The 13,368-nt window shown below is 59.3% G+C and overlaps 4 protein-coding genes and 1 non-coding gene across 5 annotated transcripts; 3 read left to right on the top strand and 2 right to left on the bottom strand.

Annotated features, from left to right (window-relative positions):
* Window positions 1–86: 86 nt before the first annotated feature.
* LAD1 (L-arabinitol 4-dehydrogenase) lies at window positions 87–1,339 on the top strand (the record flags this gene model as incomplete). The annotated part of the gene is made up of 4 exons (XM_028616385.1): window positions 87–181; window positions 229–289; window positions 334–356; window positions 412–1,339. 4 exons carry the CDS (start codon window positions 87–89, stop codon window positions 1,337–1,339), a joined length of 1,107 nt encoding a protein of 368 aa, XP_028480242.1.
* A 158-nt stretch (window positions 1,340–1,497) lies between these two features.
* EHS24_000558 lies at window positions 1,498–1,603 on the top strand. Its single transcript has one exon. It is a non-coding gene; the product is annotated as a tRNA-Leu (tRNA).
* Window positions 1,604–2,551: 948 nt separating this feature from the next.
* On the bottom strand, window positions 2,552–4,289 carry EHS24_000557 (uncharacterized protein; the record flags this gene model as incomplete). The annotated part of the gene is made up of 4 exons (XM_028616384.1): window positions 2,552–2,861; window positions 2,903–3,564; window positions 3,616–4,161; window positions 4,203–4,289. 4 exons carry the CDS (start codon window positions 4,287–4,289, stop codon window positions 2,552–2,554), a joined length of 1,605 nt encoding a protein of 534 aa, XP_028480241.1.
* A 275-nt stretch (window positions 4,290–4,564) lies between these two features.
* Window positions 4,565–6,052, top strand: EHS24_000556 (uncharacterized protein; the record flags this gene model as incomplete). Its single annotated transcript, XM_028616383.1, has 7 exons — window positions 4,565–4,852; window positions 4,951–4,967; window positions 5,016–5,128; window positions 5,207–5,271; window positions 5,364–5,502; window positions 5,597–5,772; window positions 5,828–6,052. 7 exons carry the CDS (start codon window positions 4,565–4,567, stop codon window positions 6,050–6,052), a joined length of 1,023 nt encoding a protein of 340 aa, XP_028480240.1.
* A 464-nt stretch (window positions 6,053–6,516) lies between these two features.
* Window positions 6,517–9,842, bottom strand: GDH2 (NAD-dependent glutamate dehydrogenase; the record flags this gene model as incomplete). Its single annotated transcript, XM_028616382.1, has 4 exons — window positions 6,517–9,403; window positions 9,459–9,608; window positions 9,682–9,758; window positions 9,813–9,842. The coding sequence occupies 4 exons, from the start codon at window positions 9,840–9,842 to the stop codon at window positions 6,517–6,519; spliced, it is 3,144 nt and encodes a 1,047-aa protein (XP_028480239.1).
* Between the last annotated feature and the right edge of the window lie 3,526 nt (window positions 9,843–13,368).

Genomic DNA, 13,368 nt, shown 5'->3' with positions numbered 1-13,368 from the left:
AAACCGCTTGCCTTGATATAGGCAGCAGCAAAGAACCGAAATGCAGCAGCAAAGAACCTCCCCTAGACACATACACTCCAGCAACAATGACCAAGACGATTGAGACAAACGGCACTTCTCAGGTCGACCCCGCGCTCCTCCAGCGTCCCAACCTCGCACTCTGGGTCAACAATGAGAAGCAGTGGGTACCGCCGGGATACCGAAAGGCTCTGAAGCTGACGAGCAAAGAATCTATATGAAGGAGGAGGCGTTCCCCACTTGCCCGCCAGACAGCTGTGTCGTGCACGTCGTAAGTCTCCTAAATGTGTGGCGCATGGCCGCTGACAACGACAGAAAGCAACAGGAATCTGTGGCTCGTGAGTATATTGAGGGACTCTACTCTCCATCTCCAGACACTAACCTGCTGCCCAGTGAGATTCACTTCTGGAAGACTGGCGGCATTGGCGATGTCCGCGTGACGCACCCCATCATTCTGGGCCACGAGAGCGCCGGTCAGATCATTGAGGTTGGCGCCAACGTGACCTCCTTTTCGGTTGGAGACCGCGTTTCCATCGAGCCTGGAGTCGCCTGCTGGGAATGTGGCATGTGCGTTCGCGGTCGTTACAACTTGTGCCCCGACGTCAAGTTCAGTGGCACGCCTCCCACCGACGGCACGATGAGGCGGTTCGTCGCCCACCCCGCCCGGTTCCTCCACCGTCTCGGCGACGACGTCAGCTACGAGGTCGGTGCCCTCATCGAGCCTCTGTCGGTTGGTTACAACGCCGTGCGCCGTGCAGCACCCTACCTTGGCCAGCCTGTCGTCGTGGCCGGAGCCGGCCCCATCGGCCTGGCCGTGGCACTCAGCGCTCGTGCTGCCGGTGCCAACCCCATCGTCATCACCGACCTCGAGGCCCACCGTCTCGAGCAGGCAAAGGAGATGGGCTTCAAGAACACGGTTCTCATCGACATGGCATGGGACCGAAACGAGGTGGCCACCAAGCTGCGTGCCGCCGCAGGCTGTCTCCCCCAGATTGTCTTTGAGTGCACCGGTTCCGAGGCAAGCATCAATGCCGCGTGCTACGCCGTCGAGGACGGTGGCACCCTCCTGCAGGTGGGCTGCGGCAAGCCCGAGATCTCGCTGCCGTTCATGAGCCTGGGATTCCGCGAGGTCAACGTTGTCACCTCGTTCAGGTATCAGCAGACCTGGCCTGTGGTTCTCCGCCTCGCCCAGTCTGGCGTGTTCGGCGACGTGACACAGCTCATTACACACAAGCTGCCACTCGAGAAGGCCGTTGAGGCGCTCGAGATTAGTGCGGACAGGACCAGCCGTTCCATCAAGGTCCAGATTGTAGACGAGTAGAACATTGGTACATTGGATGTCACGAGTTAGATGTAGTCAGCAACGGGACGCACATGAGAGAGACTGTCAGGTCAACAACAAGGTGTTCAATCCTCTGTAGCAGAGCCTGCGGGGTCAACCCAGAACCGCAACCATTGGCCAACTGACAAAACATCATCGGCGAGATGGCCGAGCGGTCTAAGGCGCTGTGTTAAGGTTTTCTTCTGTTTCTTTCAGAATTTCATCCGCAGTCTTCGGACGTGGGTTCGAATCCCACTCTCGTCAAAAGAGGATTCAGTTCCTCCCAAGTCAACTTTTTGGAGTAGGAAAGAACACGAGGAAGGTCAGGACAGTCGCGAAGAAGAGTTTTTTCGTCTATTTTCCCCTGATTTTTGTGACTGCCTCTCATCTGAGTTCTGGTGCGTGCACATTAGACGCCAGAACAGGACATACTAGAGTTCCAAGCGTTCTACGGGCAGAGATGTCTTGCATGAGGACTTGTTGGGCCAAAACGAGTGTAAGGGACGCGAAGTGGCATGGGGGACTTCCGTCAGAGTGACCCTCCACTTGCCCTCCTCAACCAAAGCTCCTGTACAAGTTGTACTTCTGGGTCCCCTCAGGTACGAGTGGTACGCGATCTGCCGGTTGACGTCGCTTGAGCTCGTTAGCTGGTCACAAAGTCGACGCCAAAGCTGTCAGGTCGTCCCTTTTCAACAGAGTCTGAGCGCTATTTCGGGTTTAAAACATCCCCCCAGATATAGTCGCTCGTTAGCATAATCGTTAAAGTGCCCTGAAAGGTTCGGACCACGTATATTACCAAGCTGGCCGGGGTTCGAATCCAGGAGATCGAAACACGAACCACGTATATTACCAAGCTGGCCGGGGTTCAAAGTAGATCTGAGATACAACATGGGGGAAAAGCACTGGCCAGTGTAAAGCGACTATTTTATTGCCACGCGGCCGGCGACATCAAGCGATCAAGCTCGAGGACCTGGGCTGCGAATAGTCAATACCAACCATGAACCGGGTGATCGGGAAATGGGAGGGTGTTGGTATGGTGCCAACGGAACGCAGCTGCCTAGCATATCTAGGTCACCCAGGTGTTCCTCCCAACATGCCTGCTGGCCTGCTGACTTAAACGGACGACGTCTGTCCGTAGTCAGCATTCTGCCTGCTGGTACATACTTCTGCATCAAGATGGCAAGAGCAAGTTCTACAAGTCTACTATCAATTTTACTCCTGGTTGACAACATACCACACGATACCAGTCTTGGAGCTGGTCGAGTATGTGAGGGCATTCCGCACGGGGCACCACGCAAGCGAGTTTACACTGTTGGTAACGGAAATCTTGGCAAGCTGGGTGCGCGCCTGAACGGCAAAGATGAAGACGCACGTGTCGTCGCCAACGGCAACGAGCTCGCCGTCGGGAGAGAATGCAGCGTGGCGGATGGCGGTGGTGGGAGCGTCAAAGTTGCGCACGACAATCCAGTCACGCGTCGAGAGAATGGAGAGGCGTCCGTCCTGGCCGCCAATGGCGAGGTACCTGATGAGGGTTAGTACCATGGTATGTAAATGTCAACGCACCTTCCCAGAGGGTCGATAGCCAGGGCCAGTAAGCTGGCGACATGGGGCACCTGGCGGAAACACCTTGCCAGTTGACGGTGTTTCCTGCGCTCGAACTCGGCAGCGGCGGCGGCCCGCATAGCAGCCTCTTTGGCAGCGTTGGCAGCCGCGGTGTCCTCGAGCGAGGGAGTCTGTGGAGGAGGAGTCGGCTGTCGGGAAGGTGGGGCCGTGGCAGGTGCAGATGGAGCAGCGCTGTCGACGGCCGGGCGGGGGGAAGGCGCGGCAGAGGGTACAGCAGAGTCTCCAGACGAAGGTTCGGCCATCTCAATGTCCCCGTCTGCTGGCGCGTCGATCTTGACTTCTGGGATGTCATTGTCGGCACCCTCGCCTTCCGCCTCTTGACCCTCAGCACCCTCGGCAGGCTCAGTGTTGTCACCTTCCTCGCCCTCAACCACTTCCCTTCCCTCGCCATCCACAGGTTCACGCTCTGCCTCTCCCTCCGCCTCGGGTTCTGGCGATGAGGTACGACTCTTCTTCGCTGGCCGCTCGTCGGCACTTGGTTCGTCGTCAGGGCGCGCGAGCGGTGGCCGCTCATCGGTCGGGTACCACCAGGAAGTGAGGGATCCGTCGTTGGAGACCGACATGACAGCGTCACCTGCCAGCCAGAAGCGAAGCGAGTTGATCTGAGCGTCAGTATACAGACCAGAGAGTCTGAGGGCGGGGGTGGAGCTCACCTCTTCGACTCCGATGTCAATGCCGGCACCGCCCATCATGATGTCCGTACGCTGCTCCCAGTGCTCGTCTTCGTCGTTTCCGACGAGCCAGAAGAACAGGACCTCATCACGTGTTTGCCGCGGGCACACCGTGGCAAAATGACGTCCTCCTGGGTGGAACGCAAGGTGCAGGACGTCGCCAGGGATCTTGAACGTTGCGAGCGGCGCGGATCCCTTTGTCACATCCCAGACGGCGATGGAGCCCGGCATGTTGTTCCCTGCGGCCTTGCATCCCGATACGAGAATCTTGGGGTCCACAGGGCTCCATGCCAGCGCCGCGATGTTGTGCCCATGTGGTGAGGGCGTTTTGGAGCTGCTCGGCAGGCTGTGACTGGAGCTCGAGTCGACCTTGATGCCGTGCGTGCCAATGTGCTGCGCCTCCCACACGCGCAGACCCGCGGCCTCGGTGCCCGTGGCCACCCGCTTTCCGTCACAGCTCCATGCGATCGACTTTACGGGCTTGGTGTTGCCACCACGGACCTCGATGGCTCGAGAGAAGCGAGGAACCTAGGAGATCAGTTGAGCACCACTGGCGTTGGGAAACTCACGGCAAGGTCGCGCTGGGCAAACGCATTCTGGGGAAACGCATCGTAGCGCAGGAACCCGTCGACGTATTGGTCGGTGGCGGCGCTCATGTTTGGTGGATGTGCGGGCAACGATGAGGTCCCAAGTGGTCACTCGAGGCCGATCAATATCGCGCCTGGTGAGCTCGAGATGGTGAACGCAAGTGTCGCAGGGCGAAACAATCGGCCAATAATAAATTACGTAAACATTGTTGACGAGCGGAAGCATATCTGCGGGAGCGGCGGCAACCGCGAGCGTTCATGATGCGGAGACCCCTTCCACCCCAAAGTAACAGACGCGGACGTTTGGTCTCTTCCTTTCCATAATACCAACCTAGACCAAAACCATGTCGCTGCGAGCCGCCCTTAGCACCGCCCGCCGTGCACACACCACCGCAGCCTTTAGGGCAGCAGCTTCTCTCCCCGCTACTCGCCTTGCAGCTCGCTCCTACACCACCTCGACAGCTACCCGCGAAGCTGCCGCAACTCTCGAGCGCGAACAGGCTCAGCTGGAGCGCGTCCTGGAGACGGCTCGTACGAACGCAGCCAACAACGCAGCCAACGGCAAGAAGACGGACCCTCAGTTCCACAATGGTCTTCGCATGCTCATGTTTGGAAAGCCTGCTAGTGGAAAGGTGCGTTGTCTCGCAGCTCAACCCAAGTCACCCACGGCGACGTCGGTTGTTGTGGGGGAAGGTCAGGGGATCGAACGGTCGGTCGTGCTGACTCGCAGGGAACACTGAGCTCGAGGTACGGCCTGCGTCAACATCGTCGACTCATGGAGGACTGACATTGCAGGCTAATCAAGTCGCACGACATTGCATTCGTGTCCACCGGCGACGTTTTGCGACACGAGATTCGCAGCAAGAGCGACGTTGGACGCAAGGCGGAGAAAGTCGTCGCGGCCGGCGGTGAGTCAACCACTTCGGACCGGAGTAGTCCCGGGTGACCGGTTGTCTGGCGTTCCGTTTCCTGACCAAGCCTCACAGGTCTCGTCTCGGACGAGCTTATGCTTGAGCTGGTCAAGACCGAGCTGGACCGTCACAAGGGCAAGGTGAGTCTGTGCGCTGGTGTGTGAAAGTGGCAATGAGAACGAGAAGCAACACACACACTTCCTTTATCGGCTTCGTGCTAATCATTGTCCAGAGCTGGATCCTCGATGGATTCCCGCGCACCCTCGAGCAGGGAAAGATGCTGAACGACGTCCTCACCGCCGAGGGCATTCCCCTCAACATGATCGTCAACCTCAACGTGCCCGACGCGATCATCATGCAGCGCATCACATGTGAGTAGCGTAGTGGCCGGCTGTAGTGCGACCGTTTCTGGTCCCGCCAGCCGTGCCTCGCGTTTGGGTTCGCTTGTAGCTCACAACCGAACAGCACGTTGGGTGCACCTCCCGTCGGGTCGTGTCTACAATGACGACTTCAACCCGCCAAAGGTGCCCGGCAAGGACGACGTGACCGGTGAGGACCTCAGCAAGCGCCCAGACGACACTCCCGAGGTCTTCTCCAAACGTCTCCAGTCGTACTACAAGTCGACCGCACCACTCCTCGAGGTGAGTGCTTGCGCCATGTTGTTAACCCGTGGCACTGTTGACGCTGCTACCACAGTACTTTGCGCACACGTGCCCCGAGACTCTGAACTCGCTCTCGGGCTCGAGCTCGGACGAGATCTGGCCCCACCTCGAGGCCCTGGTCGAGCCGGCCATTGCGCACCGCGACCCCGAGCTCGCCAACGCCGACCCGCAGGTCACGCACACGCGCGAGGAGGCCGACGACCTGCGCAACTCGGCCGAGCTGCCCATGGACAACGGCAGGCTGGCCCACGTCCACTAGGCGGGTGGTGGCTGGTGGTAATATAAATAGTTGTAGATAGGCTGTGCGCTTTTGGCCGAGGCGACAGACAAGGCGAGGCGAGGCGCGGTCCGGTGGACGGCTGACGACGGGTGTAGATGGCAGTGAGAGAGACACAGCGAGAGTGAGTGGGAGCAGGCAGCAGGCTGTAGGCAGTATGGCAGTGCGGTATGCATGTAGCAAACTGTAGACACGTACGTACGAGCATGATGGCATGGGTTTGGAAAACAAGAGGTAAGCGCTCAGCACTGTTGAGATCCGAGTGGGTGACTGGGGTGTGTGCAGTCCATGTGGGTCGCGACATCCACTTCTTCAGCAGGTCAACGACTGCTTTGATGGAGACTGCCTGATCTGTTGCTACATGCACCCCAACGTCTTTTGTTTTGTTCACAGCAAAGTCCTCTTCTTCATGCATTCGTGTGCAATTACAGTTTATACAACAACGCCTACTGAATGTGCTTCATAAACAGGTAGAAATCCACATTGCCGGCGTCCATGCCCGAGTGGTAGATGTAGTGCGAAGAGATCCACGCGCTCCAGGTGGCTCGCAGGTAGTGCTCGGGGAGGCGGCGGAGGAGCTCGTCGAGGCCGACAGTGTCGATGAGGGTCTGGGGCCAGGCCTTGGCGAGGACACTGCGGCGGCTCTTCTCATCGTCGTAAAGCTCGGAGAACTCGAGGTCGTCCTGGAGCTTGTTGAGGGTGGTCGAGAGACGGTCCGAGATGGTCGTGCGGGCCATGGTGCCCTTCTGGGCGTGCCACTGCTTGTTGATGCAGTTGTACTCGGCGGCGGCGTTCTCGCAAATCTTCTGCTGGATCTCGCGGACGTAGGCCTCGTAGAAGGCCGACTTCTTGCCGTCCTTGAAGATCATCTTGTCGACGTACTCGGGGTCGGTGAGGGAGAGACCGGCGAGGACCTCGAGCGACGACGAGGTGACACCACCCTTGTTGGTCGACGAGTCCTTGTAAAGCACCACGCCCTTCTTCTCAAGCCAGAAGCGAGCCTGCTGCGAGAAGAAGAGGTTGGCACCCTCAACAACGTACTTGAAGTTGGGCTTGCCCTCCGAGTCGACGAGCTGCGAGACGTTGGAAATGTTGACCGACTCGGGACGACCACCGCAGGGGACGAAGAGGTCGCACTTGACGCGGAGGTGGAACGAGTTGCGGAACTCGGTACCGTCGGGAACAATCTCGCCAGTGGGGAGCTTGTAGTCCTGGTCCGAGACGAGAACCTTGTAGCCCTCGGGGCCAAGCTTGGCCGAGTCGAAGTCACCGATCATCTTGCGGCCCTTGGCAAGACGGATGAGCTCGGGGCGGTTGAGACCCTGGGGGTCGTAGAGGACACCCGAGCCGTCAATGATGGCGACAGTCTTGTCGTTGGACAGGAGGATCTCGTTGGAGCCGAGGTCACCGTCGGGACCACCGGTCTGCATCTTGGTGACGTCCTTCTCCTTGAGGCCGTGGGCCTTGTAGACACCGAGGATGTACTGGCGGACCGAGAGCGAAGTCATGCCGTAGACATCGTGGGGGATACCGCCGAGGTGCTCTGCCGACTTGCCGGTAGTGAACGACTTCCACCAAGGAGCACCGCGAGCGCGAGCGTGGAGCGCGGCCCAGTCCATCATCTCGGCAGTTCCCTCGTCGGGACCGAAGAAGAGGATCTCGGGGGTGGTGCGGCCCGAAACATCGACAATGGGGCCCTTGATGCCAGGCGACTGGCCAGGGATGAGGAGGTCGATGACAGCGTCGACGTACTTCTCAAAGCAGTTGCGGGGGTTGGCGCCGAGCGAGGGGAGGATGGTACCCTTGGAACCGCCCTCGGGAATGTCCTTGTTCTTGAGGGTCTGGGTGGCAGCGAGGTTGTAGTTCTCGTCAAAGAGGGTACGGATGTTCGAGTTGTAGTTCTCCTTTCCGCGCGAGCGGACGAGACGGATACCACCACGGGCAACGTCGCGGAAGCGGACGTGGAAGCCACGGAAGTCGGAGCCGACAACGAAGAACATGCCGAAGGGCTGCTTGGGGTACTCGATCTCGGGGAGGAAGCCCGGGTTGAGGCGGAACGAGAGGGCAACCTTGGTGGGCTGGTAGAAGTTACACTTGAGGACGTGCTTGTTGAAGACAAGGAAGGCCTCGAGGATCTGGGCAGCGTGGGGGTTGGAGGCGGTCTTGCGGATCTTGGCAAAGAGGTCGGCGTCCGAGAGGGGCTCCTCAGTCTTGATGCGCTGGAACGAGAGCGTAGGGGTGAGCTGCGAAGCCTCGTCGGCCACGGGGTAGTGGACCATGGCAAAGTTGATGTAGAGCATGCGGATAAGCTCGGGGTGGGCCTGGATCACCTCGCGAATGTTCTCGCGGGTGAAGGTCTCCTCACGGAAACGCTGCTTGATCTTGTTGAGAACCTCGGCCTGGTTGGGGTCGTTCTCGTCAAGAATGTTCTTGAGCGACATGTAGGCGTTACCCAGACGGTTGCAGAAGTGCTGGGTGAAGATCCATCCGACGTAGGCGTAGGTGGCCTCCTGGACGGCGTGAGGGGTCTCACCCGAGGCAACGGTGAAGAACGGGTTGTCGGGAATGCAGTAGAGGAGCGAAGCCTCGCGGACGACCTGGTGGATCGAGTGCTCGATGGGGGGAGCCTTCGAGTTGGGGACGGGGTTGAGGTAGAGCGAGACAATGGTGATGCCGTTCGAGAACTGCTCGACGTACTTGCGGGGCGAGTAGAGGCCGTAGAAGTGGTAGAGGTCCGAGAGGGCGGCAAAGTACGAGTGGGTCGAGCCCATCTTGTAACCAATGACGACACGGTGCTCGCGCGAGTCCTCGATCTGGTACTGCTCAATGACGATACCGTGGCGACGCTCAACCTCGTTGAGGACCGACTGGTAAATCTCGAGGGTGTTGGGGGTGGCCTTCTCGAGGAACGCCTCGTCCGAGACCGAGCGAATGTCAATCTGGCCGTTGGCATCGCGGACAGCAGCAGTCTTGGGGAAAGTGCAGGGCGAGACAAAGTAGCAGCGGAGCTGCTGCGAGATGGTCGACGAGATGGAACCAGCCGAGCGGTAGGTCTCGAGGCGGTAAGCCTTCTCAGGGGTCGACTTGTCGAGGAAGCCGGCGTCGATGCGGCGCTCCACGGTCGAACCCGGGCCGTCCTTGGCGGTGATGCCGGCAGCAGACGAGTGGATGAAGACGGCACCCTCCTTGCCACCCTGCTTGACCTCGTCCTCGGTGGTGACCTTCTCGAGGTCAATCACGAGCTTCTCGGGGTCGTGCTTGGTGTAGGCAAGGAGCTTGGCCGAGTAGAGGGCAAGGACGTGGTCGGCAATGACGGCAGGGGTCTCGGAAATGCTGTCCCGTCAGCTTTTGATAGACGCTATATCCCCGCTGCCACCATTTTACTTACAAGTACGCGTTGTCAATGCCGAGGCCGTTGTAGAACCAGTCGACCTCGCCAGACACGAGCTCCTGGGGCATGAAGCCGGACTGAGTCAAGATTTGGGTGACCTGAGCCTGCTGGGAGGCCTTGAGGGGGAAGGGAGAGGCGACATAGCCACTTATGACGTCAGTTTCAAATACCCGACCCAAACTCTTCGCGCCATTGACCATGGGAAAACAATTATACTCACATCTGGTCCTTGAGGCGACGCTCTTGAGTCTTGCCGGCCGTGAGGTTCTCCGGGATGGGGATGTGGGTGGTGTCGTTCTAAACAACAACGTTAGCGAGAGTGGTGCGGGGAGGCGGGACGCTGGCACTTACAGGACCCGGGGTGGCAGTAGGGGTGGCCATGATGATAGGGGGAGGATGGGGGGGTAAGGAAACTAGGCGAAAGGGAGAAGGGCGACGAGACTGGGGGCGTCAGTTTTATGTAGTGGACCGCTGGGAAGCAGGTGGTGGGCGAGGTGGTGGGCGAGCCAACCCCGTATGGGGCGGACATGGTGGGGCGGCTCAAAGTGACGCGATGATCTCGTGACCGTCTGCATGCCATCGCGGCCATCACGGAGACCAGCGCCTTGCTCCGGCCGGCTTTCTGGGTGCTTCGCACCGCCAGTTACTCACCTCAAAAGTCAAGAAGCGGGGAGGATGGAAGGATTATAGGTGGGATGGGAATGTGGGGGATGGAGGGTTGCTCTGGTGCACGGTCAGCGTCTGTGCTATAAGAGTAACAATGGGGGGGATGGCTGTTGCGGGAAGCGATTATAGCCGCGCGATTCAAACGAAGGGCGCGGGGGCTGTGTGTGTGCCACTGTTGGAGCTGTCTCCGATATAGCACAGAGCGTCACAGCGACCACGCCCTGCTATCAGACACAAGCAGCGACGAGAGGGTGGGGGGCAAGAAGTGCTCTACACGACTGCCTCCCTCTCCTCCTTGTGTGTGCGTGTGTGCTGGAAGGCAGAGCGGTGTACGCTGTGTGTGGAATGTGTGGTGGTGGTGCGGGGAAGGCAGTGGATGGGTGTTTGGGATCTGTGGATCTCACTTACCCAGGAAGCACGCGTAAAGCGAGAGACCGAGTCTGCCTGCTGCGGGGAAGCAGTAGGGAGTAGTTGTGGGGTGATGGGGGGTTTGTGAGGAGAAGATGACGGGGAGAGGTGCGCGTGATAATATAACAACTGGGTGGGCTGGTCGATGATGCTGGCTGGGACAGTAAGCGCTGATCTGACGGCGTCCGCGCAGGTACGGGCTGGCTGGGCTGGCGGCGTGTGTGGGGTAAAACTCCCGCCAAAAACGTGTGGGCAATTCTCTTTTGCGTCACCCTAGCCATTCGAAAACGACCACGCGCAGCCCGCATGATCCGGGCGCGCACAACGACAGAGCACGGCTGCGAGCCCTCAGGTAGCGTGCGTGGGTCGGCCCTGATCCGGTGCGTGCCAGGTCTTTTTCAGCAGCAAGAGCGTGTGCTGCTCTCTGGGGTTCGCGGCCGGGGTCGACGTCAGTGCAGACAGCGAGCGCGGCGGTCACGACTCGCACGCCAAGTCTGTGTGGTGGCAGAAAATGGAAAGAGGTGGGCTAACCGAACCCTTCCGCGGCCAACAAACAAAGCCAGGCAGACCGTTCAAGCGGGGTGTGCAGTGGCCAGTGTCCAGTGGTGTGATGTAGGAGGCTTGACGTGAGCGGCCCGGCCAGATGCCCGCATACTCTTACTCTCCTCTAATGCCACTCAAACTGCTCATTGTTCCCAACCCGATGCAAGCCATGCTGGAGGTTCTTTGGTCACATGCAACTCTCTCGCACTGATTCTGTAGCAGAGACGCGGCACTGTGCTGCAGCAGTAGCTTCGCCAAGCTCACAGGCCCAGCCCTTGCGGGTCCAACACCGGTGGCTGGGTCGACGATCCCTATTGCAATGCTTGCCCCCCAATGCCTCGGGTACTGGGGCAGCTCGCCAAATGTTTACCCAATGTTACCTGCAAAAAGGTCAGATAAAGGCTCAGGAAGACAGGGTGGAATTGGTGGTGGAAATACATGATTCGAAAACACCGTCCACTTTGTTCGAATTTCCGGCCAGCGTTCGGCTTGCTCGCCCGGTAACGCCAGCCAAGAGCACATGCTGCGTCTCGGTGTCCCGCCAGCGTATGCCAGGCTCTCGCCCCAAGACGGGAAACCCCCGGAAAACTCCCCAACTAACACGAATGACGAGTCGGATCATGCAGATGCCCACACTGGCTCGCTCGTTTCGGCGTGACGATTTCGATTTTGCAGCGGCAGTCACCGCAAGGAGAGAGCCCCCGCAACGAGTCTGGGCAGGCCAGCCAGGCCTGGGCTGCCCCCATACCAACCCCCATCTGCAAAATTGCTGCACGAGTGGACCAACAAGGCCACGTAGCACGCCACGGAGAGTGGACCCCATGGGCAAACTAAACTGGTCCACTAGGGCCCCAGCGGGCTGAGCGATGGGGCCTCGCTCGCACTGTCACCGCTGGCCACTACCATTGCTGTGCATCACGCCGTGCTGGTCCCACTATGCAGTGACAAATTTTCAGAGCGTCAGACCAAACGTTGCTCTACCGACGACGGTGCGGGTGTGCCCTTCGGCATTCCAAAAAAGTCGACTCGCTGTGTGGATCAGTGTGTGTCCTCCGTATCTTATCATCAGAGCACTGGAGCGGGTGCTGTTTTATCTCCTTCGCGCCCTCGAGTCATACACCCAGCGTCCTTATCGGCGTCCCATGCCAGTTTCCCAGATGCAATGCACAGCAGTTTTTTGCCTCGTGTTTGCCAGCCTGTTGCCTGTGAATGGACACATGCGTGCGGGTGACGGTGTATAGTAAAGACATTGCCCACATAGGCGACGGGTAGACTCATCCAGGGTGAGTGTTGAGGAGAAACCCAGCGTGGCTGCCGACACTTGCCGACGCGCTGTCAAGGCAGCCAGCCATAGCTACCCTCTGGCCTCTGGCCTCTGGTATAGGTGACACCCCGCGGGCGCAGGCGGGCACCCGACGTATGTACGCTTACACACACACCAAGCTGTCGTATACGCAACCCACTGTCTTGCCCCGTCCACTTCCTCCCCTCGGGGCGCCGCTCGCCCGGAATGACCGAGTGAGCCACGCACAGCAGGTGTGGCAGCGGGGCCTCCGCGGCTGGCGTCACCACCCAGCGGCCCTTATCGACCTGCGTTGCGTCGGGTATACTCCGTCTATCTCCTGCCTGCCGACGCGGCCTTGCGCAGCTTCGGGGGTCCGTCGAGTCGGAGTGTGCTGGCGACTGTCGCGATCTGTCGGGTTCGCCTCCCCGTTCCGGAGTGACCGCACCTCGACGGCAGAGAGAGAGACACACACGAGACGGTTTCACCATCCTCACCATCATCGTCACTCTAATTCAAGATCTCTGTCGTCACATCTTGTGTCTCGTGTACTCGTGTCGTGTGCAACACACACATGCACAGATACGAGAGATCCCGAGCACGACTACTGTACGTCGCTCGCTCACTCCGAGGCCAAAAACGCGCAAAACATTGCGCAGGTGGTGTGATCTACGCGACATGGCCAAAATTCCAGGACGACGACGTTGTGGCGCTGCGTACGGAGGGTGCTGTCAGCCCCAGAGACCACCGCCCCCTGACCCCACCATGTGGTCGGATGTAACGGCGAGAACGCGGGGTGGATTTGGCATTGCTACATGCACTCCTCATGGCCTTTCGGCCTCATTGCCACACGTGCGCGGCAAACGTGTAATCCATGGATGTCGGGGACGCATCCCGGGAGCTCAGGCGGATCCTTCCGTCGTTTTGTTGACTCTACGCGTCGACAGCTGGCTTCTCACTGTGGCTGTTCGTCCAAGCACTACTGCTGCAGGACCTCTCGGAAACCTA

This window comes from Apiotrichum porosum, assembly GCF_003942205.1.
Source record: "Apiotrichum porosum strain DSM 27194 chromosome Unknown scaffold_1, whole genome shotgun sequence".
Classification (NCBI taxonomy): Eukaryota; Fungi; Basidiomycota; class Tremellomycetes; order Trichosporonales; family Trichosporonaceae; genus Apiotrichum; species Apiotrichum porosum.
This window is presented reverse-complemented; position numbering and strand designations above follow the sequence as displayed.